The 25,957-nt window shown below is 40.5% G+C and overlaps 1 protein-coding gene across 2 annotated transcripts in view; it reads left to right on the forward strand.

The window, feature by feature from the left end:
- The window catches only part of CDKAL1 (CDK5 regulatory subunit associated protein 1 like 1), a 704,387-nt gene that overhangs the window by 659,659 nt on the left and 18,771 nt on the right, over nt 1-25,957 (forward strand). For both annotated transcript variants that reach the window (XM_003823187.6, XM_034961530.3), the window contains exons 14-15: nt 10,401-10,484; nt 13,486-13,650. In XM_003823187.6, coding sequence (XP_003823235.1) covers nt 10,401-10,484; nt 13,486-13,650 — 249 coding nt within the window. The remainder of the gene's footprint in view (nt 1-10,400; nt 10,485-13,485; nt 13,651-25,957) is intronic.

Below are 25,957 nucleotides of genomic sequence, written 5' to 3' on the forward strand. Positions count from 1 at the left end.
ATTTTTAACTTTATAGATTAAATATTATGAGGTATGTGACCTTGACCAAGTCACTTAATCTCTAAGGGGCCTGTATTCTCATCTGTAATATGAAGAGTTTGTCCTAAATGATCTCTGAAGTCCTCTCTTCTATCCAATCCAGCTCTGAATTCATGATTTTAAAAATTCTCATTTAGAAGTTGGGTAGGCTGGAGCTTATCCATCCTTTCTCATGATTTAGTATTTGAAAAGAAGCTTTCTTATGCCATAAAGATAATTAGAAAGCGTCCTGCATACCACACCCACACCTTTTTTTCTTCCAAATGTCTGAATCTTTCTCGGAATTATTCTGAGTTTTATACCATTGGTAATACCTGGTGGTGTAGCTCACTGAGTTGCCTGACTCCCCATGCTTTTGGAATGAGGACTTGGAGCAATGAAGGTGTGAGGGGAGTTGGCAAGTAGTTGCTGCAGATTACTAGATTACATAAACAATCTCTCTCTCCAGTGCTTTTGCTTTTGCTTTTGCTTTTGCTTTTCTCTTTTTTTAAATTTGGCTTACTTTTTGTGTCGTTAGTGAAACAAAACTTCTACAAGCACTTTCCAAGAAAGTGACCTATTAAATGTTATCACTGGTCACTTGTGTACCTTTTGGGGATGGGGAATGTATGAAAAAAATTTTTTCCCAGAAGCACAGCCCAGTTTCATACATATTTTTGCCCAGTTGTGAAAAAAAAGGACATTTCCTTATTTTAGTGTTTATTTGTTGAAAATGAAGTGAAACTTTTTTCATATATGTGCTGTATGTAGATAATTTAGATTTTTGGTTTTGAATTGCTTTTTTAGCAGTTTGTTTTCCTGTTGGGAACATTTATTGTTTTCTTACTGTTTTGTAAAGGCTCTTCATATTATATAACATATAACATGTCATTAGTATATATGTCATACTTGCAATTTTTTTCTATTTGCTTTTTGACTTTGTTTATGACAATCTTAATATACTTTTTTAAATCAGTAGTTAAAAACTTCTCATTTATGGCAACATAGCATTATGTTAAAAATGTTTCATCAACATGTTACATGTCTAATAATTTATATTTCCTCCAAGTATTTTGTGGCTTCTTCTTTTTCATCTTTTCAACTGACAAATAAAATTGTATCCATTTAAGGTGCACAACCTACTTTTGTGAGCAGGTCCCTTTCTGAGAATCTGCTCTCAAAGAAGACTGGCCTAGACTTGCCAAGTAATGGCTGAGAGAGACCAGTGGGAATAGATCAAGGGGGTGGAAGTCAATGGAAATTCTGTTCAATTTTTAGGTTTGAGCTTTTCATAAAAAAGTTCTACACTTATATCCAGTGTTGGCTCCACGGGCCCTTTCCATGAATCAGATCTCATGGATAGATCTTACTGGCAGTATCTGGCCATAGGACTTCAGTTTTCAATATTGAGCACTTTCCCAGGCTGCCTGGGCATGACAGAGCTTGCCCAGTGTGGGGAAAAACAGACCTGATGTACTTTGTGCCGGCTCTGTGATAGGAGGGTCAACTTGTTCGGGTTTGTTGAGAGGGTAGATTTCATGTTATATGTTCTTACCACAATTTTTTTTTTAATTCCACAAAAAGCTTTATAGGCAATACCTTTGAATGCTCTAGAATACTCAGAATGTACAGGCAGGTGGTTAAAATGCAGCTGCTTTTTGAACTGGCAGTTTAGGTAGCACTAGATTTGGATCCCTGATGCCAGGCAGGAAGGCATCAGTGTGGCATTTCCTGTGTAACTATTTGCTCTTACTATTGGCTCTCGATCAGCAGATGAAAATAGCTTTGTTACTAAGAATGGGATTTTGCCCCCAGCTGGGAAGAGACTACCTCGGATTGTCTTCCTCTTACTGGGGTAGACACGGCTAGAAGAAAACCAACCAGCGTGAAGAAAAGCACAAGGAGATTCTCGTTAGAAGAAACTTCATGGTCTGATTTGATTCAGTGGAACTGCCTCGGGCCTGGTCTTTGTATCTTGTATCACTGCACAAAGAAGGGAAGAATAACTTTTGAAAAGCCAAATTGTTTGCAATTTTTCTTTCTACTTAGGTTATTTCTGAAATGCAAAGAAGGAAGAAATAAAGCTACTAAGATACCCATGGCAATTAATACGTAAGCATATATACTTAAAAATATGGCTATTCCACTTCAAAGGAACATTCTTCCCCTTTTGAGTACATTTATATCTATTAATAAGTGTATCTAAAGAATTTTTTTTCCACAGAGGACAATGTTTTCAAATAATCTAATGAATGCCTTTTTTTGTCATTGTTTAAGAATCAGTTACCAGTCTAGCGCTTTGAGAATAAACTGTCCAACATCTTCTCTTAAGAACCCTTAAGTAGACCAACAAATTGATGGCTAGCATTTTGAATACGATGGACTTAAAGGCTCATTACTTGTTTTCTGTGCTATCATCATTTTTGACACACATTCTTGTGTCGTGGCCCTATTTCATTATAGAATGGCATTGTGGAGTAAGGATGATATTAAATTTTAATGTTATTGCTATTATTACTGTTGACCGTTTTTAGCATAAGTATGCCTGGTTCTTTAATTCCAGCTTCTGCAGGGCCAGAAAATAGAAGTGAGCATAAACAGTCAGGAAAATTACTGTATACCCAGGAGACCCAGCATCGCGTGCTCTGCCTGTTGTGAATGATGAATCAAAATGGAAAGGTTATCATTTTCATTAGCTAGGAAAGAACAAGACCATACTTTTCTCCAAGTGTAATTACAGCGGTTCACTGGCAACATTACACTGCAGTAATTAGTCTAAAGGTGTATGTGAGGGCAGGCTTTTGCACAGACACTAGAAATATTATTTCAGAGTTGAAGGTCACAGCCTTGTGTTTAACATGTTCCAGGCAGCTTAGGGGGAAAAAAAAAAAAACTAATTTGACTGGAGCTAAAGAAAGACATTTGACATTTCCCAGAGTCATACGTTCAGAAACCAGTCAGGTCGAAAAATTGTATTTTATTATCTACAATAAAAGACAAAACTTAGCTGCAGAAATAGCATGTCAGAATATTCTGTAGGATAAGCACAGATAAAATTCAAGTTTATTAGAACCATGATGTAAATGATTACAGGAACTTTTGATATGTGTGGGGGTTTTTTTGTTTTTTGTTTTGAGACGGAGTCTCACTCTTGTCGCCCAGGCTGGAGTGCAATGGCGTGATCTCAGCTCACTGCACCATCCGCCTCCCAGGTTCAAGTGATTCTCCTGCCTCAGCCTCCCGAGTAGCTGGGATTACAGGCATCTGCCACCGCACCTGGCTAATTTTTGTATTTTTGTAGAGATGGAGTTTCATCGTGTTGGCTAAGCTGGTCTTGAACTCCTGACCTCAGGTGATCCACCCACCTCGGCCTCCCAAAGTGCTGGGATTACAGGCGTGAGCCACTGCGCCCGGGCTGATATGTGTGTTTTAATCTCCATTCTTTTCCTAAGGCAAAGAATGGACAGAAAAAATAATTGTCAGCAGCTCTTAAAGGGAAACAAAATAGTTTCTTTCTTCCTTAACACCATTTTCAAGAAACAAATGTCTATCTTACACAGGTCCATATATCTACGTCCTTTGTGAATTTTTTGTTACTCTATTTAAATAGTAATATTGAAATCTTTTTGTAACTCAGCATCTCAGAATAGAAATTGATTGACATTATTTTCCAAAGCCACGTCAGGCTTTCTGTTTAAGTAAAGTGAAAGTAAGAAGAAAAAAAAGTTATAAAGAGAAGAGCAACTTTACATACAGTTTATGTTTAAAGCCATATATGAGTTTAAGAGAAACCTTTTGCTTTTTCTAGTCCAAAGAATACCTTTGCAAGCAACATTTCTTACTGAGTTAAAAGTATTAGCCCAAATACCCTGATGTCTTTGTTTAATTTGAGTAATGTCTGCGTTTCTTCACACAATTCTGTTTCTCTCTTTATATCCTTATATAGCCTTGTAGAATATTGTTTGTTTCAGGGCAAATGGTGACTTAGAGTGTACTTGAGGACCATTCATTCAGCAACCAAATTCTGTTGGAAACCACTGCTTTTTAAATGCAAGTGTGTGTTTTATCTGCACTCTCTGGCCATATGGTTAGAACTGATGTTTTTCACAACTTCAGGCACTTGGGAAATTTAAGCATAGATGTGACACAAATGACACAGCTAGCTGATTATGTAACTTACTGAAAAATCTACCCCAAAATTGAATTTAAAAACATTGCTATTTGTTTGTCACAGACGTTTCTCTGCTCAAGGAAAAGTCATACACTGCAGAATTAGATCCGTGATGTTGTAAGTTTTCCACAGCTAGCAATTAAATAGGAAGCATTGAGTAGTGGGAAGAGTTCAAAGACTTCCCTTTCTTCTGCCACTGCCACTGAGCAAATCACCCATCTTGCCAGACCTTAGTTCTCTCCCTGTGAAATCAGAGAGATTGCTAAGCTCCCTCCAACGTCTTACTTTCTTTGTCTGTCTAGGGGAATACTGCTTTTATTTTCTGCCTTTGTGGTTTTCATTAAAAAAAAAAAAAAAAGTATAAGAGCTTTTCTCATATCCTTTCAACAAGGCCTAGAAAATTGTAGCACACTCATTCTTTCACAGCTGGGGGCCGTGTTTCCCAGCAGCCCTGAGAGGTCAGCAGTAATGCAGGGTCTTGTAGAGACGTTTCCTGCGCCTTCCTTCACTTTAGTGACCGAGTCAGAGAAAGCAAGGGATAGTTTTACAGGAATATTTTTATAATTCATTTTTCATAAAATGTCTTTAAATAATGTTAAAATGAAGTGAAGTTCTGTACATCCTAGGAAAAAATTACTTTCTCTACTGACATTTGATGAATAAATTGTAAAGTATGCCTAGCTTGTTAAAGCAGGTGCCAGAACCAACAGCCACTTTCAAAAGTCCATAGAACTGAATTCAGTAAAGGAATAAGCTCTGAAGGTAAGAATTGTCCCTTACTTCAGAGAGCTACAATCAAGTTACTACAATCAGTTACTTTCCTGACAGATCTCTTAAAAGGCAAAGCTTTGTAAATGGAAACTGAGTTTCCCTTGGAAATACTATAGCATTTGTATTCTCAACAGAAGCTTTTAACCTCTAGCATGTTACAGAAATTAAATAAACATCATTTTATTTAACCAGCCATAAACTATATGCCTATAAACAAATCAGAAGGAAAAGGACATCTTTCTTAGGATTACAAGAAAATACTTTGTTGAGAGTTCCTTTTTTTTTTTTTTTTTTTTAGAGATAGGATCTTTCTCTGTCTCCCAGGCTAGAATGCAGCTGTGCAATCATAGCTCACTGCAACCTTGAACTCTTGGACTCAAGCAATCCTCCTGCCTTAGTGTTCCAAGTAGCTGGGACTACAGGTGTGCGCCACCACACCCTGCTAATTTTTTTTATTTTTTTGTAGAAACGAGGTCTTGCTATGTGGCCCAGGCTAGTCTCTAACTCCTGTCCTCACATGATTCTCCTGCCTTGGCCTCCCCGAATGCTGGGATTACAGGTGTGAACTACCACCACACCCAGCCAAGCTTTGTTGAGATTTTGGCAGGCTTCTTTAAGGAAACTTCAAGACACTCAATAGCCTCTTGAGACACCTTGTAATTGTTTCCTGGCAGGTACTGTATTGAAAATCAAGTTGTTGGTTTAAGTACACCAAGAAGGTAGCTGTAATTTGCAGAGGGCCCTAAGCATACATTTACTGCTTAAAAAAAGAGAGAGAGAGAGAACAAGAGAGAGACAGGCTTGATTAGAGTACATAATTTCCTTCAGCTAATTCCCATGAAACCTTTGGATGTGCTGATCTGCAGCCTACAGATCTACCTTCAACAACGACTTAAACTTCATAATTGAAAGATCTTTAAATATTGTAATCCACCTCCCCTTCAACAGCCCTACTCTCTTCTCCCTACTTCCGTCCCACTTCTACCAACCTCTCATTTTTCGATGAGGAAAGTGAAGGCCCAAAACATAGTCAGGTCTCTTTCATCTCAAAAATAATCTCACTCAGACCCTGTGTCTTTGTCCCCTACTGACCAATCCATATATGTGGCATCTGTTGATTTCAAAGAACCCTCTTCAGACTTTTTTCCCTTGGGTTCTGCTAGAACTATGTGCTTCTACTTCTGACCTTTCATTGTCTACCCATCACTTTCCCCTTTCTTCCTATCCTTGAATGTTACAATTCTCTTGACGCCACCCACCAGACCATTCTTTGGACTTAGAATTTCAGTTGTATCTTAAACATTTCTGCTGAACAATTATATTGTGCTCTGTCTTAGTTCATTTTCTGTTGCTATAACCGAATACCCAAGACTGGATAATTTATAAGGAAAAGAAGTTTATTTGGCTCATGATTCTGGAGGCTGAGAAGTCCAAGATCAGGCAACCCATTTAGTGAGGGCTTCAACTCAGCAGAAAGCAGAAGGGCTTTCAAAGAGACCACACACGAAAGGCAGCCTCACATTATAACACCAGGCTCTCATGTGAACTTACCCATTCCCTCAAGAACTAACTCAGTCCCTGGAGAAAGACATTAACTGATCCTAATGACCTAATCACATCTTAAAGACACTGCCTCCCAACACTGTTACATTGTCAATTAAATTTCAACATGAGTTTTGTCAGGGACAAACCATAGCAGGCTGCCAGTCACACATTTTATGAGAACCATGGTTTTCAACCTCTTCCTTACTTGCAGGATTTTGTCCATTTTTCACAGTGATGTAAGCTTTTCCTGTTGGTAGTTTCAGCTGTTAGGCAAGGATCTGTCAGTGACGGTGAGGCAGCCATAGAAGTTTGCTTCTCAGATGAGTGTAGAGTCTCTTTAAGACAAATTCTGATCCCTTCTAGTGGACTGCCTCTGCCATCAGCATAATAGATAACTGGGTGGTGTGGTCTTAGAGTCCTGAAAATATCTGTAGCCTTGCCACTTTTCTGCAGATGCCCTGCCTTAGTTCTATGACTAGAACTTCCATACTCAGATAGCAGAGGCACTGTTTGGATATGGCAAGCCAGGATGATTACTCTCAATTTTGTTATGTGAGGGTCTTTAACCACACACAGCTACCATATGGGGTGGGAGAGACAGCATCTAGAAAGTGTAGGGGAAGTGGCTCATTTTAAAAAGAAATTTGAAGCTTGTATATGTTTCCTTAGCCCACAAGTTCCTTTGCAACCAAGGTGAAGTTGCATCTTCCAGAATGTCATCTGAACTCATTCTTCCATAACTTCAGTGTTGACTTTAATATTATTTGGAATAGTTGTTTCTCTTAAAGGTTATATTTGATTTTCACTTCAGTGTGACTTCATTCATTAAAAAATATTGAGGGAAGCATTTATTATTTTTTGTTTGTTCATTTGTTGAGATAGGTTCTCACTCTGTTGCCCAGACTGGAGTGCAGTGGCATGATCAAAGCTTACTGCAGCCTCCAACTCCCAGGCTCAAGCAAGTTTTATATATTTATAATATATATGTATACATATATTTATTTTAAGCAGTGGGGACGGATTGCAGCAGCTTTTGATCAAAGCCCTAGCCTTCCTAGGCTCAGTTTTGTTCCGTATGCTCTGGAGATTTTGTTTAGAGACAGAGTCTCACTCTGTCACCCAGGCTGGAGTGCAGGGGTGCAATCTCATCTCACTGCAACATCTGCCTCCCGGGTTCAAGCAATCCTCCCACCTCAGTCTCCCAAGTAGCTGGGACTACAGGCACATGTCACCATGCCTGGCTAACTTTTGTATTTTTAGTAGAAACAGGGTTTCACCACGTTGGCCAGGCTGGTCTCGAACTCCTGGCCTCAAGTGATCCACCCGCCCTGGCCTCCCAAGGTGCTGGGATTACAGGCATGAGCCATCGTGCCTGGCCTCTGGAGATGTTTTATTAATTAATTAATTTATTTATTTATTTATTTATTTATTTGAGACAGGATCTTATTCAATCACCAATGCTGGAATGCAGTAGAATGATCACAACTCACTGCACCCTCAATCTGCCAGGCCCAAGCAGTCCTTCCACTTCAGCCTCTCGTGTAGCTGGGACTATAGGCACACACCACCACACTCGGCTAATTTCTGTATTTTTTATAGAGACGGGGTTTTGCCATGTTACCCAGGCGGTCTCAAACTCCTGGACTCAAGTGATCTGCCCACCTCTGCCTCCCAAAGTGCTGGGATTACAGGCATGAGCCACCGGGCCCGGCCACTCTGGAGATTTTTAAGGGCCTTGCCAATGAGACTGGGGACACAAATAGGATGACTGAAAAGGTGTTTGCCACTATGAATTAGTGCACATTGCGGTTCTCCTGAGTCTCTTTGGCAAATAATAGTTAAATACTCACCTACAAATAGTTCTCTTATGGTTGATTAAAAGCCCAGCTTTCTACTATAGAAACATAGCAAGTCTTTTTAACTCTGTATATATTACTGTCGTTGTTATCATCTCCAGATGAAATAGAGCAGCCCAAACATGATGGGCCTTACTCTCCACGTTGATTCTAAGAAGAAGAAAGAAGCAGCATAGTTTTCAGTGGCTCTACAATTTCACATTGTTGTTAATTTCCTGAAAACTTGATGTTAAATGAAGTGTAATTGCAGATTTCCTTAAGAACCATTGACAGATACTTATCCTAAGTCATAAGCAACTCACACTGTGAAATGTGTGCAAACATTCTAAGTTTTCTTCTAGAAGAATATACTTCAGTGATACCCAATATTCACCAGCCCTTTTTGATAAACAGAGCCATTGAAGCTCAACATGGAAGTTGGGGGAAATTTCTTTTTTGCCACTTGATTTTTTTAAGGGGATTAATGTTGCCAGAACTTCCATTGTTTTTCAGACAGTGAAAAGAGTCTTTAGTAAGTGTCATCTCAGAGACCTTACAACTTTTGGCTAAGAGGGCTATATTTTGAATGAGATAGTAAACTAGATAGTAAATTATGGTGTATTTAGGTACTGGCATTGTATGATAGAGAGGGGAGTTTGATTTGTTTTTTAATTGTTAGGTGGTCTATTTAGTGCAGCTGTGTTTATGTTTCCTTCATGGTAACCGCCTGAACATGGTGACAAGTCCCTACAAATGAGAATAGGAATTTTAAAAAATTATCTTGCCAGTGGGCTTTAATTTGGGGGCGTCATAATTATTAAGTAGCAATGGTAAAAATAATCCCCGGCACAGTCATTCAGTACAGTTGTTTTGCTGTATCAGACATTTTGACAACCTTGTAAAAAGAGTAACTGAGTCCAGGCATGGTGGCTCATGCCTGAAATCCCAGCACTTTGGGATGTTGAGGCAGGCGGATCACCTGAGGTCAGGAGTTCGAGACCAGCCTGGCCAACATGGCAAAACCCCGTCTCTACTAAAAATATAAAAATTAGCCGGGCATAGTGGCGCATGCCTGTAATCCCAGCTAGTCGGGAGGCTGAGGCAGAAGAATCGTTTGAACCCGGGAGGCGGAATTTGCAGTGAGCCAAGATCATGCCACTGAACTCTAGCCTGGGTGACAGAGTGAGACTCTGTCTCAAAAAAAAAAAAAATAATAATAATAATAATTGATACCTTAAATGCTGCATTTCACAGTAGAATAAACTTGGAAATTATAGAATTTCCTTAGAATAGTCACACTTCTTTACCCATTGTTTTGGCTGATTTACTTCTTTGCTATTAAAAATGGGTGCCTAGATCATAATGTACATCAATTCTGTGGAAAATTAGCAATTCCATGTTTTTGCTGTCTTTCTCTTTAAAAAATAATAAATGAACATGGGGTCATGACTGCAGCAAAGAGACAGTTGCCTGTGACAGAGAAAATGTATACAATAAGTAAATAGCTCTGTGAATTACTCAGTACTTTCAGAATTGTATGTAAGATATGAAATGTGGAGGTGCAAGGTCCTAATGACTAGTTTTCCGAGGCATTTTCTTTAGTGTTACATCCCTCATAACTCAAATGAATGTTTATTACTATTCTTTCATATTGCCAAAATATTTTCATGAATTTGGATTAGAAGCAGCTTGTTCTGGCTTGTTTTGCAACTTTGTTTCAGGAAACAAAGTGATATTTAGAAGATTTTTGTATGTCATAGAAGCTTTAATTATCTTACTTATGTTGAAGGAGATCAAATTCTGTTTCAGAGTTATGTAAGAAAATAAGAGTTTATACTATGCTAATTTTATGTTGCCAGATAATTAATGTCTTTCAAAAAATTTGAATCCGTGATTTGAACAGGGTTCAGCTGTTAAATAACCAGCAATATAGAGTCTACTTTAAATTCAAGAAGACGCTACTTGGTCCAGACCTAGCTGGGCTAGCCTTTATTTTTATTTTTGGATTCACAGGTGTTTACCCTTATCTTTCCTTTTTTTCCCTCCCCTTCTCTCCACAGATTGGTGAAAGACAACAAGTGTTAGTAACAGAAGAATCTTTTGATTCCAAGTTTTATGTTGCACACAATCAATTCTATGAGCAGGTAAGAGGCACTTCAGTATTCTTGAGTTCTCTCCAAAGTGAGAAAGAGTTCTGAAAGTTTAAGCAAAGGGCATTTAAAGGGGAGAGTGTTGAATCTTGTCACAACAAGGCTGTTTTATCGCTTCAAGCCAGCCAGGCTAACGTGGACTTTATCTTTGTGACTTACTCTACAATATGTTCTGTACAAAGGAATAGGTGTATTTAGTCTATTTTAGTTCACATTAATCTTTGACAGGACCAGCTTTAGGCTTTTGGGCGTTTGGAACCAGGCAATTAGCACTGCCAGAATTCCCACAACCTGGCAAAGCAGGGGGGAAAGTCCTGCTCAGACCACAGGAAGGATGTCTGCATGGGCGACAGCAGCATGAAAGGGCAGGGATTTCCTCTCACTGGTACATCACCCGGACAGTTTTTTTAGTTGGTTGGTTGGTTGGTTGGTTGATTGGTTTTTTAGTTTTGTTTAGTTTTAGCATTTGTTTTTTTAACTTCTACCTTAATAAAAATGCTGGGAGCAGAGGAAAAGGAGTCTATTCCTTGGACTCAACTCTAATCGTATGAACAACTGTGCAGACCAGTGTGAGGATCAAACCAGCTTCACTGTGAGAGCTTTGAAGGCCATCCCTAGGGGCGCCCCCAATTACTAGCCCTCCTTCCCTGGCCATCTAAGTTGGCCTGCCTTTGCCCACCGAGGAGCCTGACTTCTGTTTCAGCATCAGGGTTTCTACTCCTCCAGGTGGGAGAGCAATTCAAAAGTGACTGAGGAAAAGAGAGTGCCTCTTTCAGGGTCATTGACCCTGGCAAGGACCAAGGCCAGGGAAGAGATGGGATACGCCCTCCTCTCCCATCTTATGGTAGCCTGTGTCTCCCATCTCATGATAGCCTGTGTGGGAGACTGTCATGGGCGTACGGAGATTTTCACTGATCATTCTGGATTGTATTAAAATCAAATGGAGCTTCCTACTTTTTTGCTTCTTTCTTATCAGATAAGAGGTGAAAATGTTTGCTGTGGGTCATGGCTGGAATTAGAGCTTGAGAAGATGCTGAAGGCCAATGTGGACAAGTCGGATGAGGGATGGGCAGAGGAAGCAGGCTGCCTGTGTCAGAAGGCAGGAAAGCAGGAGCTGAAGAGGCCCCTAGCATTGACATTCCCCAGGGAATCATCTCAGACTGGGCAGTGCGTCCCCAGGAAACAGGGGAGCTTTTCAAAGCCCAGACTAAACGTGCTCTGTTGAGTACCGGTGGAGACTGCAGTTGAGGAAGGGCTCCCAGCACTCCATGTCTGGCCTGCATCGCTTCCCCATTTCCCCATCTCATTAATATACCCCAGAGGGCCATTTTCCTATTCAGGCCAACCTTCTGCTCAGCCCTGGGGAGGAGCTTGATTGCATTTTGGTTGCCTCTTCTCTCTCCTTTCTCTTGCCATCTGGGTTTTGCCTCAGCAGGGAACTTTTTTCCCTTCATTTTAAAGGCAGTGGCATGCCTCGTTAGCTGCTTCCTCCAATTTAAAGCAGTCGGGCTTTTTCCAATTATTAAAACTGGAGGAGGGGAAAACACTGAGCCCTTCATTCAGATCAAGGCAGCAGATCAAGGAGGGTTATTTTTCCCCAGAATAGTACCAAATCTCCCAGGGTTAGTTTGGTCTAGAGATTTTCTTATTTTATAAAAACTGATTTAAAAGGGCTTTTTATATCCTAACACTAAAGCTCTTTTAGTTCTTTTTGCCTGCCCTAAGTAATTCACCACCCAGGTGACCTTTTTCTTCCACTTTGATGAAGCAGTGTACTCAGTGGTCATAAAAATCAAACTCAGACCAAGATTCAATTTTGCCTTTCAGAGAGATTGGCTGTGGAACTCCTGGCTCTCATCTGACTTTTCTGTCTCTACAACTAAGCATATCAAAGATTTTCTAGGAATTATTTTTCTAAATAAGATGAGTTCCAGAGGTGAAGATTATATCTAGATATCCAAGTATTACTGGATTAGAACTGGTCTATTTATTTTGGATTCTAACATGAAAAGACTGGCAAGTCGCTGCAGTGCTAAAATAGAAGTGTAAGGGAGACATCACACACACAAGCTACCTGTGGGTCCCAAAGGAAGGGAAACGTTTGCTCGAAGTAAACAAGTACTTTTATCAGGAATCTCTAGTGGAAAGAGACCACCTGACAGTTTCCTGTGAACAAGCCAAAGTACCCTTCAGAGGACTGGTTCTAGATGCAGGTAGATTCCCAGGACTGACAAACACATGCCTTTTCTAACAGAGCAAGGGAAATGAACGGCAGCTGTTAGTTTCAGGAGTCATTTAGCTCCAAACAGCAGTGTACAGTGTTATTGGAAGGTTCTTTCAAATGTACCTCCTTCTCCCTCAAAACACTGCACACACATGCGCGGACACAAACACGCAGGCCTGTTTGAAGTGTCTTTTCAAACCATTACTCTGACAGCTCACTTGGAAAGTATTAAAAGTATAAGGCTTTCATCAGTATTGTCTCGGTTTTCCTCATTGCATGGAATAGCCAAGAGCGAGATATCAAAGGCCTGTCCAGAAGTGGCTGGCTGATTGCTGGGGGATTTCCCAGGTCTGCCTTCCACGTGCCTCAGGACATCAGGCACATCCTGCACTGGAAAAGCACTGCCCAGGGGCCCAGGAGCCCCTCCCAGGAGTGCCTTTCCTTCCTGCAGGCTCTGCAGACCCTTAAGCAGCTAGAAGATAGAGTCCACTTTGGAGGGGATCCCAGAATAGAAAAATGACATTGAGGGACAATGAGGAAACCTAGATAATTAGGTATGCCTTCGGTTAATAGTATTAATATATCAATTTGGGTTCATTAATTGTGGCAAAAGTACTATACTAATGTAAGACGGTAAATAATAAGAAAACTGGGAGTTAGGTATACAGGAGCTCTCCATACTATCTTTGCAATAATTCTATAAATCTGAAACTGTTCTAAAGTAAAATGTTTATTTTTAAAAATTAAGCCTCTGAAACAAATGTGTTTAAGGTTTTAGTGCCAAAGAACCCTGCGTTCATGGGGAAGATGGTTGAAGTGGACATCTATGAATCAGGCAAACATTTTATGAAAGGGCAGCCAGTATCTGATGCCAAAGTGTACACGCCCTCCATCAGCAAACCGCTAGCAAAGGGAGAAGTCTCAGGTTTGACAAAGGTAAGTAAAAGATGCTCTCCTCTCTACCCTGCTAGTAAAACAGCAGCTGTGGAAGCACAGTGATTCCAGGCCATGTTTCTGTTATCATTTATAGTTCCCTTTTTATGTATGCATGAGGCTTTAATCCTTTCTGACAGATTGAAATCTGAATTAGAAAGATGTGTTTTTGCTGATGCCGATAGCTTTGCTTCTCTGGCTGTAAAGGGAATAAGCTGTTTCTGCTTCCAGTTTAGAAGCAGGGGGTAAAAGCCATTATTTGCAGGTGAAAATGTTGACACCAAAAGATGATCTGGTCCAGTATGTTTCTATGTCAGTAGATCCTGAGTGGAAGGGGATGAAGAAAGGGGTGTTTTCTTGCTTTACAAAGCTGTTTATACTGTAGTAAAAACCTACAGCTGAACAGGCACTAAACCATATCATATATGCAGTTATGGTGCCTTTCAGAAGAGTGTTAGCTGGATATCTACTTTAGTCATGTGGAGTGAAAATTAAACATTTTTTTTCTTTCTATAAAAAAGTAACCTGACCCCTATTTTATACCTTGGTAAATATGGCCGTTTGCCAAGCTCTCTCACATTTCATTGAGCTACAGTTGTAAAAGCTGATGGAGTGTGAAATGAAAATGTGTATCACATTTCTAAGCATCATTTGATGTCCTTTCTCCAACACAATTGTTAAGCGCTTAAAAAAAAAAAAGCATATAACAGTGATTTAACATATGGAAAAAAATAACTGATATTTATCTGGCCATGTAATTCTGAAATTGTTTTAATCTGTGTATAATCTTGTTCCTCAAAATAAATTGCAAGGACATGTTCGTTAAAATAAAGGGAATACCGCTTCACTCTGGCAATAGCAACAAAGACAATACTATTGTCTGTGTTCTCACTGATTGTGGCACTGGATTCTTGTGTCCGACAGCAGTGATAATTCACATGTGCTTGACAAGTGCCCACGAAGGATCTGCATGCATGGCCGTCTAACCCGTAGTGGAATGTATAGACCAGCTTTTGTCAAAAGCCTACCAAATGCATCAGCCTGCATGATCAGGAGATAACTCTAAAACTTGATAAACATAACCATTCATTTTTGCTGTTTATTAAAAAAATCATACTTGGGGGATAGTATGGGTGGCCAGGAAGGAGCAGTGTAACCTGGCATTTAAATTATATTGCTAGAGATTTGGCTTTTAATATGTTAGCCAATACTTTGAAAATTTTTTTAAGAAGCTTATTTTTTGTTTTGTTTTGTTTTTCCACATAGTGTGTTTTACAAGGTTAATTTTAGATTGCCACAGTGAAAAGGGTTTCTCAGCAAGTAGCAGTAGTGGGGAAATTATTATTTCAAAGACTCTGCCTGGTTTAATTCCTTCATGTTTGCCTCTTAGAAAGGGTAGTATTGTAAACATCACCATTGATAATACACAAACAAGGAAATGTAGTGTCCCTCTATTCGTTCCTTAACTATAGTGTTACTGTCTAAAAGGGCAGTTCTGTTTAAATTCTCTGGGGCACCCTTTCTACTCTTCCATCCTTTCCTCTAGCCTAGAAAATGGTGTTATCAGTTCTACCACCACCCCAGCTCTGAACCAGAATGGCCCAAAAGTCCCAGATAAGATGAGCAAGCCAGTTGGTTGCTGGTCTGCCAGAGCCTCTAGAAATAGTGTTGTAGCATGAGGCCAGTGGGGTAGGAATATTGATTTGGGTATTTACATTAAGAGAAACAGTAAGGCTTTTGTTGGTTCTTGTTTGTTTGTTTGTTTTGAGAGAGGGTCTCCCTCTGTCACCCAGGCTGGAGTGCAATGGTGTGATCACAGCTCATTGCAAACTCTGCCTCCTGGGTGCAAGCAATCATCCCACATCAGCTTCCTGAGTAGCTGGGACTATAGGCATGCACCACCATCCTGGCTAATTTTTTTTTTTTTTTTTTTTTTTTTTTTGAGACAGAGTCTCACTCTGTTGCCCAGCCTGGAGTGCAGTGGCATGCAGTGTCAGCTCACTGCAGCCTCCACCTCCCAAGTTCAAGCAATTCTCATGCCTCAGCCTCCTGAGTAGCTGGAATTACAGGCATGTGCCACTACGCCCGGCTAATTTTTTATTTTTAGTAGAGACAGGGTTTCACCATGTTGGCCAGGCTGGTCTTGAACCCCTGACCTCAGGTGATCCGCCCACTTCAGCTTCCCAAAGTGCTGGAATTACAGACATGAGCCACTGTGCTCGGCCCCAGCTGATACTGTTTATTTTTTGTAGAGACAGGATCTCGCTTTGTTGCCCAAGTTCGTCTTGAACTCCTGGCCTCAAACGGTCCTCCCACCTTGGTCTCCCTGGCATCTAAAGCAAAATGCTGTGCTTTGGACTTATTTTGTCTCACTTGACCTCTTTTTTTTTTTTCCTGAAATGAAGTTTTGCTTGTCGCCCAGGCTGGAGTGCAATAGCATGGTCTCACTGCAACCTCCACCTTCCAGGTTCAAGCGATTCTCCTGCCTCAGCCTCCCGAGTAGCTGGGATTACAGGCGTGCGCCACTGCACCTGGCTAATCACTTGACCTCTTTTGATGAAACTGATGAGAAGTACAACAGATTAGAAGGGTGTTATCAAAATGATGGTGGGAATGGGTGAAAGTTATATGCGCATTTTTAGTGAAAGGGGCAGAAGAATAGGAAACTTGAGAAAAACACAGTTTTAAGATGCTAAGAACATCAATATTTTTATCTTGTGCTCACATGCAGCCTAATTTTTCCTGAAGAAAAACTGTAGATAGACAGGACGTGGGGTCAGCAATACCAAATCCATGACCATGTAATAGTTTGAAAAATTATCTGAAAGCCATCATCAAAGATTGGGATCAAGGATTTTTTTGTTTAATTCCATTATGGAAATCTATTTATGGAAATTTTATGAACGTTTTCAAGCATATACAAAAGTAGAGAGAATAGTATAATAATCCCGCATACCTATTACCCACCCTTAGCAGTCATCAGATGACAGCCAATCTTATGTCATCTGTGTTCTTATCTACCCCTATTCCCCCAACCCTGATTATTTTGAAGAAAATCCCATTTACATTTTATTTCATCTAGAAATATACTAGTAAATACCTCTAAAAGATAAAGATTCCTTTTACAAACATAATCACAATATATTATCAAATTTTAAAATCATTACCCATAATTGTCATTGGCTAAATACTCCATACCTACTGCTAGGACCCTAAGTCAACATTTATGGCGTGCTTATCATGGCCAAATACCATGCTAAATATGCTACATGTGTTCACTCATATCGCCCTCATAACCCTGAGAGGAAGGCACTATTATTATCCCCATTTCACAAATAAGGAATCTGAGCATCCATAATTCAGTAAATAGCTTATCTGGAGTCACAAAATTTGAAGGTAGAAGAGGGAAGCCAGGATTTATATCCCCACTTTCAAGCCTTTGTTTTTGTTTTTGTGTTTTAATTGTGGTAAAATATACGTAACATAAAATTTACTGTCTTACTCATTTGTAAGTGTATAGTTAGCGGTGTTAAGTACGTTCTCATTGTTGTACAACCCATCTCCAGAACTTTTCATCTTGCAAAACTGAAACCCTGTACTCATTAAACAATAACTCCTCATTTCCCCCTTCCGTCAGCCCCTGGTAACTTCTAATCTACTTTCTGCCTCTATGAATTTGATTACTTTTGGTACCTCATATCAGTGGAATCATATGCTCACCAGTGTTTGTCTTTTTGTGACTTGCTTATTTCACTTAGCATAATGTCCTCAGGGTTCATCCATGTTGTAGCATGTGTCAGAATTTTCCTCCTTTTCAAGGCTAAATACTATTCCATTGGATGTGGATGCCACATTTCATTAATTCATTCATCCATTGGTGGACATTTAGGTTGCTTCTACCATTTGGCTGTTATGAATAATGTTTGCTATGAACATGGGTGCACAGATATCTCTTCGAGTCCCTGCTCTCAATTCTTTTGGATATTTGTGCAGAAATAAGATTGCTGGATTGTATGGTACCTCTATTTTTAATCTTTTGAGGAGCTGCCATACTGTTTTTGACGGCAGCGGTACCATTTTACATTTCCGCCAATAGTGCACAAGGGTTCCTGTCTCTCCACATTCACACCAACACTTATTTTCTCTTTTGTTTTGTTTTGTTTTGATAGTAGCCATCCTAATCCGCATGGGTCAAGCCTGTTTTTTTGGTTTTTTTTTTTTTGAGACAGAGTCTCGCCCTGTCGCCCAGGCTGGAGTGCAGTGGCCTGATCTGGGCTCACTGTAAGCTCCGCCTCCTGGGTTCATGCCATTCTCCTGCCTCAGCCTCCGGAGTAGCTGGGACCACAGGAGCCCGCCACCACGCCCAGCTAATTTTTTTGTATTTTTAGTAGGGACGGGGTTTCACTGTGTTAGCCAGGATGATCTCAATCTCCTGACCTCGTGATCTGCCCACCTTGGCCTCCCAAAGTGCTGGGATTACATGCGTGAGCCCCTGCACCCAGCCTTTTTTTTTTTTTTTTTTTTTTTTTTTGAGACAGAGTCTTGCTCTGTCGCCCAGGCTGGAGTGCAGTGGCGCGATCTCGGCTCACCACAAGCTCTGCCTCCCGGGTTCACGCCATTCTCCTGCCTCAACCTCCCAAATAGCTGGGACTACAGGCACCCACCACCGTGCCCGGCTAATTTTTTTTTTTTTTTTTTTTTTGTATTTTAGTAGAGATGGGGTTTCACCGTGGTCTCTATCTCCTGACCTTGTGATCCGCCCGCCTTAGCCTCCCAAAGTGCTGGGATTACAGGCGTGAGCCACCACACCGGACCGGTCAAGCCTGTATTTTTAAGCCCAGGTCCATACTGCCTTGCCCATTTTAATTGCAGGAGTCTTATTTGATAACTTCTGGACACCAGTTTCTTTTTGTATACCAGAGTAAACTTACACTGGATACAAAAAAATAATAAGTAAGAGAGAGAGGGAAAAAAATGAGAAAATGGGCAGTTTTAATTATCTTCTCTGTGGGTTCAGTTAAAAATGGCATTAGAGATCTGTCTCTCTTAGGAATATGCGACAATGTGAACATTACTGCTGTCTGTTTTAATAAAGGCTAACTAGTTTTACTACTAATGTTCTTCTTGTCTGGCCTACGTTATAACACATCGCTTGAATCTTACCATTTCTAAGATTGATTCTTAAGAAGTCAGAACTATTCTTTGCCTGGTACGAGATAGAAAAGAGCATTTTCTCTTCTAATTTTAAACTTATGAATAGTTTGATTGCAAAGTTTTTTTTCATTGAATTCATTCTTAGTAGTAAAAATTGCTTTAAAGAAAGAAGTAGAGTAGCATCGTGAAAGATTGAAAGGATCTGGAGTCTGTCAGGTTTGGGTTCAAATTACAGTGACAGTTGCTATGATCAAGTACAACTTTCTTGACTCACAGTGTCTTCATTTGTATAATGGAGCTAACAACTGATTTGCAGAGGATTAAGTTAAATCATGTAGACAAAGTGCACCATGCATGGTAGGTATATTAAATATTTTAAAGAAAGAATTCAGTAAGTATCACTTTAAAAAGCAGTGGTTTCCTGGCTTTTATTTTGATTTCTTTTACTTTAATTTTTTTTTTTTTTTCTTTTTAGACAGAGTCTCACTCTGTCACCCAGGCGCCATCTCGGCTCACTGCCACCTTCGCCTCCTGGGTTCAAGTGATTCTCGTACCTCAGCCTCTGGAATAGCTGGAACTACATGCATGCACCACCACACCCAGCTAATTTTTGTATTTTTAGTAGCGACAGGGTTTCACCATGTTGGCCAGGCTGCTCTCAAACTCCTGGCCTCAAGTCATCCACCTGCCTCAGCCTTCCAAAGTGCGGGGATTAGAGGCATGAGGCACCACACCCGGCCTACTTTAAATTTTTTTTTTTTAAGTACTTTGCAGCCTGATGCAGTGGTTCACGCCTGTAATCCCAGCACTTCAGGAGGCTAAGGCAGGAGAAGTGCTTGACCCCAGAGTTTAAGAACAGCCTAGCACCATTGGGAGACTTCATCTCTATAAAAATTTAAAAAATTAGCCGAGTGTGATGGTGTATACCTGTAGTCTCAGCTACTTGGGAGGCCGAGGTGGGGGGTCACTTGGCCCCAGAGGGTTGAGGCTGCAGGCAGCCACTGCAGCCCAGCCTGGGTGAAAGAATGAAACCTTATCTCAAACAAAAAAAAAGTACTTTGCGTTCATGGATTTCACTGTACATTATAGTATAGCAATTAAGAACATGAATTCTGGATTCCGATTACCCAGGTTTGAATCTTGATTCTACTATTACAAAAAATATGATCTTGGGCAAGTTACTCAGTGTCCCTCCACCTCAGTTCTCCCTATGTAAATGAGTGATAGTACTACCTGCTTCATAGGATATACATGGAAATGGCTTAGCAGTCAATAAATATTGACTACTATTTTCATTATTAATTTGTGGTGCATGCCAAGGCATTATTTTACTTTAACTTGTGAAGTAAAAGTTGCCCAATATCTTATCATTTCAAATGTTGTATTCATCAGCCATAGATTTCTGACAATGGCAGATGAAACCAGACCAACTGCTGAGATTCCTCCATGAGAATGACAAATTAACAGAAGGAGATTCCAATAATACTACTACAGCGTTGGCCATTCTTACTGACAGACATTTCTTTCTCTTACTCTTTATGTCTTTTTTTTTTTTTAAAGAGAATATTCTAGAATGGAGGCCTGGACTTACCATTCTCCTCCTTACAAGTTAAGAGAAGGCTGCCCCAGGGTGCCTTAGTGCCACCTGTTTCTCATCTATTGAGACTTTGATCCTGAGAATGGATTCATTTGAGCAGTTAGATAGCTCAGCACCGACACAGCTGACCGCACTTGGAAAGGAAGCAGAAGTTTTAAAGGGTGGCATGGTTTGCTTCATTACCAGACAAAAGCCAGCAGGATATTCAGGTGTACTGAGTTTTATGTACAAACTATACTATATTTTCAGAGCTTTGACCCTTGGAAAAACACAGTTAAAATGTTTTCCTCTCCATCTGACATTCATTTCCAGAACCACTGAAGTGAAAGGGTCTATTAGTTCAAGGCCAGATTTGAAAGCACATGAAAACTACATTCATGAGGTTAAGAAATGGCTTAATAATTAAGTTAAAACACTTGAAAGTGGGTCTAATTTCAGACAGGTCAGCTAACCATGCTAGAAGCAAATGAGGGCGTGTTTCTTCCTATTTTTCCTTCCACCCCCAAGGTACTGGCTCCCAAGCAGTTTTTTCTGTTCCTTTTTTTTTCTTATTAAACTTTATGTGAGACTAAATTCTTCATCGCTGCTAAGTTCATGTCACAAACAATTAAAACCATAGTACATTTAATATTTTATGCATTTTTCTTTCATTTTGTATCTTGTTAGTTTCTTTTACAGACTGGTTAGGACGTATTTGAGTTTCACAGTCTAGATACATAGCTTTTATTCTATGCTGCTGAGCTATATTTTATTGACCATTGCAGCTGAATTAGTATGACTGTCACTTCAAACTGTGTTTAGTGTGTTTACAATACCTTCCGTGTACCAATTTGAGTACCATCCAAAGTATCATCAGAGCAAGCTGATGCTAAACAATTAGCTTTCATTTCACTTGCATCACTAATTGTGCAATCACTGATGATAATTCTCTTCCTCCTGAGGGTTGTAGCTGGAGCATCGTGAGGGAAATTGCATGCATCAGGGAACTAATTGTGCCTTGATAATAATAATAGCTACCATTTAGTGAACCACTACTATGTGCTTGGTATTGAGGCTCTTTACTCGTATTACTTCAGTTTATTATTCTAGCCTGGCCTAGGGCAGCTAGAACACGATGAAGTTCTTTACATAGCTGTACACACCCACATAGAGGCATCATAGGATGGGACTGAGCAGGCATTTTCCCCACCTCTCCATCCTTTGTCCACGTTCAAGATAGGAGGCAGAAGGAGCAGTGACCCTAGGACAAAGACGTGGACCGGCTTCCCTAGCTAAGCGCTAAGGAAAAGAACCAGGCCCCCGAGCCTGAATTACTCACATATGCAACATGCAGGTAGCACCTGGCCTCTTATAATATGTTTCAGTGTTTGTTATCCAGGAACTGAATGAAATCTTAGAGATGGAAATAATGAATATGGGCTTGGTCTTTGAGAAGTTTTTGGTCTTGGCTGTTCCTCTGGTAATACTGCTAATCAATTGTGACCCTGGTAGGGAGGGATTGGTGTGAGGGAAGTGGTCTTGTATGGGTATGCTAGCTCACCTGTGCGACATAATTACTCCTGTGGTTAAAGTTTTATGGATGATTTTCCCAAATCTAAAAGGAATCCCTTAAGAGCAAAAGGGATTCTTTATCATGAAAGCATTGAATGGAAAAAAAGCCTCCTTAGGAGAACCAAAGATATATTTCAGCAGCAGCGGAACCTGAAAGGTCATCTAAGCCCAGCCACCTATCCCTGCAGGATGGGACTAGGGAAGTTCCAGAAGACCATGATTTCCTGTGATGATTTGAACCCAGGTGTTGGGAACCACTCTTCCACACTCACATTTTCACTGCACTATTTCCCCTTCACATGTCTTTACCTTTTCACTCAGTCAACAATTATCAATGACGAGTATGACACTGTATGCATCAAAGAACTAATTGTGCCTTGATAATATCTGTCTGTGTCAGGACTGTCTGCATCAGTCCTGGTTTATACGTGTTGTAATAGTATTAATAATATGCCCTTATTCCACTCCTCAAAGTATTCTAGTTTGGATGATAAATTATATGGTCATCCTATAAATTCCAAAAGTTGAGCCAGCGCTGTGTCAAGCACTGCTTGGGATACAGAAGTCGGAGATACCATCCTGCCCTCAAGGAGATAAAGTCTAGTTGGGAAGAGAAGATATGTGCTGCTGTGGTCTGAATGTTGGTGTCTTCCCAAAGTTCAGTGTTGAAACCTAATCACTCACGTGATGGTGTTAGGAGCTGGAGCCTTTGGGAGGTGGTTAGGTCATGAGGGCGGAGCCTTCATGATGAGGATTAGTACCTTTATACCATACTAATGAAGGCTCCAGAGAGCTGCCTTGACCCTTCCATTGTGTGAGGACACAGCAAGAAGACTCTGTCTATAAACTAGAAATCTGGCCCCCACCAGACACCAAATCTGCTGGCACCTTGATCTTAGATTTCCCAGCTTCTAAAAACAGTGAGCAATAAATATCTGTTGTTTAAAAGCTACCCAGTTTATGGCATTTTGTTACAGTCACCGAAACTAACTAAGACAGTATGTACATATGAAACAAAATCCATAATATGTCAAATGTTAAATTGTTTGGCGTTAGATCATAAGAAGTTGGAAGATAGGAGATCTCTGATGACTTGAGGTATCAGGAAATGTATGGGTCAGGATTCTTTGCAGACAACAGAGAGCAGTTTAGTTAAACAGGAAGGAATGTATGAAAGGATGCTAGATGGCCCACAGAATTGTTAGAAGGGCCAGGGACCAGAATCTTTGCTGAGTTTTCCAGAAACAACACCCAGAACCACACAGGAGCTTCTGGTAAGAGGTGTCGCCTCTGCTCCACCTGCCCCAGCAAGGCAGAGGCCCCATGCCCCATCTGCTTCCTCATGAAGCTTCCCAATCAATGTCTCACATATATCACATCTGACTGTGGAACCCAAGTCTCACATTTACACCCTGGGGACAAAGGAGGTTGGAAAATCATTTTTGGCATCTGTAGTCATGGGGAACTGTCAATGTGGAGAGGGTTTTCAGACAACTTCTACTACAGAGAGTTTCATGGATATGGTAGGATTAGAACGGGACTTTGAAGGTGAGAAGAACTTAATCAGGCAAGTAAAGAAGGAAATTTTTCTCACTGTGAAAGGAACCAACGCAAAGTGACAGAATGCACAGACTAAGAAGTTGTGGGCAGTTGGAAGGCACAGGGAAATCACCTTTAGTATAAAGACTGGGACCTCTGGGTTTTGAAGTCAAATAGGATTTATACCTAAGACATTAGACAAGCACATATATTCGTCCAAGACAGGTTAGGCTGCGCTTCGGTAACAAATTAACCCTGAAATCTCAGGGCTAACATAACAGAGGTTTATTTCCTGCTCACACTGAGCATCTAAGACGTACCATTTAGTTTGTAGTTTAGAGTCAGGTAGTTGTCTGCTCCACACAGTCACTCAGGGACCCAAGTTGACTGCATGTCTCCATGGTAAGGAAAGACGATTGCTGGTGAACCAGGCTTTTTACTGCCTCAGCACAGGAGTGGCACATGGTATTTGTATTCATATTCATTGGCCAGAACATCCACATGGCCCTGTCTAACTACAAGAGTCTAGAAAATACCTACTTTTGTTTTAATAAGAAGGAGAAGATATGGGTGAATACTAGAAGTTTCTATCATGCATGTGGGAATATTTTGTTTTGCTTTGTTTTTGAGACAGAATCTCATTCTGTCACCCAGGCTCTGGAGTGCAGTGGTGCAATCTTGGCTCACTTGTAGTCTCTACTTCCTGGGCTCAAGTGATCCTCCCACCTCAGCCTCCCAAGTAGCTGGGACTACAGACATGCGCCACTGTGCCTGGCTAATTTTTTTTTTTTTTTTTTGTAGAGATGAGGCCTCATTATGTTACCCAGGCTGGTCTCAAACACCTGGGCTCAAGCAATGCTCCAGCCTCAGCCTCTTAGAGTGCTGGGATTACAGGTGTGAGCCTCCGTGCCTGGCTACGTGTGGGAAAGTTTTTGGGCATGAGCATAGTATAGTGAAAGTTTCTATATGAGGGAAAGCCCATGAAAGCAGGCCCCGCCTGACTGGTCTGCCCACGACTGGCTCCAGGCCCCAGTGCAGTGCCTGTTTCATGGTTATTGAATGAACTTGGCTCTCGGCGATATGCAGGGTGGAATGGATGGGTTCTCCACCAGAGGCAGGGAACCTACATGATAGGTTGAAATCCTCTGTTACTCCAGCTGATGAGGACATTAATATATTCTTCAATGGTTAAAAAAAAAAATCACAGTCAAGCCACTCAACCTACTCTTTGAAGTCATTTGACATCTTGATAAGCAGATTGCAAAAGCCCCTTTTTAAACTGATAGTAATCTTGCAAATGGAAATTCTTTTCATGGGAACTATGAGGATGAGTACTTTAGAGCAAGAGTTGCTTCTAACCATAAATTGTAGTTTCCTAGTTTCCCTTCTCACTTTCTAATGATGAAAGTGACAGCCTATTTCTCCTATGAGACTCAGAGTATGGATGTTGCATTGTACCTAAAATAATAGAACATTATTTTTAAATAAATAAAATAGAATATGTTCAAAGAAATAGAGTGTGTTTGTTTTCTAACATAGTTTATAATGTTTAAAATTTTTTTCATTATTTTTAAATTTTTATTATTTAGGGGGTACAAGCGCAGATTGCTTATATGCATGCAAGCAGTGTTTTAAATTTAAAGGGCTTTGGGGAACCAAATTTTCTCCTGTCCCTCTCTCTCCTGAATGCAATTCTGTAAAATTATTGAGAAACAGAAATTTTCAATCCATATATCAAATCAGGTATCTAGGGCAGTTTTCTGATAGGAAGCCAACCTAAAAAATTAAGATGTAGCACCTTGCAAATTTGCCAACCCCTGAGAAGGAAATTCAAAAGGCAATAAAGGCAAAGAACCATCAGCCGACTTTATCAAGATCAGCATTTTCCCTTCCACAGGCCCCTGGCTCCCAGGGCTTCCTCCTTGAAAACATCCGTTTTGAAGGAATAGAGTAGCCCTTACGCACATCAGGTCAGACCGTGGGTTTGGCATTTTGGCTCTGTTCCTTACTAATTGTGATCACTGGTCACTTACCCTCTCTAGGTGTCTTTCCTCATCTATAAATTGGGAGGAATAGAGTCCATTTGATAGGATGGTTTTGATGTCGAAGTGAGATAAAGCTTGGGAAGCCCTGAACGCTGCCTGACACGTAGAAGTGATCAGTGAATATGTGATGTGGAGTGTGGAGTAGGGGCGCATGGTGATAGTGAAGATTTACTTGGGGCCTGGTTGATCAAGATACTAATAATATCTCGTTCATGAACATGGATGATGTTTTGCCCTAATCACCTATATGCCATGAGACGAGGAATTGGTCGTTGGTCTTTTTAAACATACAGTCTTTATAAGCAGCAATAGCATTTGTAAAGGATAGCTGCCTGAAATAAATTCTTTGTGTTTTTCAGTTCCCCCTTTTCACTGACTTTGAGTAGCTGTTTCTTTTGTTATCCTTCATGTGAGCACAGTTCCT

The sequence above is a fragment of the Pan paniscus genome, chromosome 5, assembly GCF_029289425.2.
Source record: "Pan paniscus chromosome 5, NHGRI_mPanPan1-v2.0_pri, whole genome shotgun sequence".
Lineage (NCBI taxonomy): Eukaryota > Metazoa > Chordata > Mammalia > Primates > Hominidae > Pan > Pan paniscus.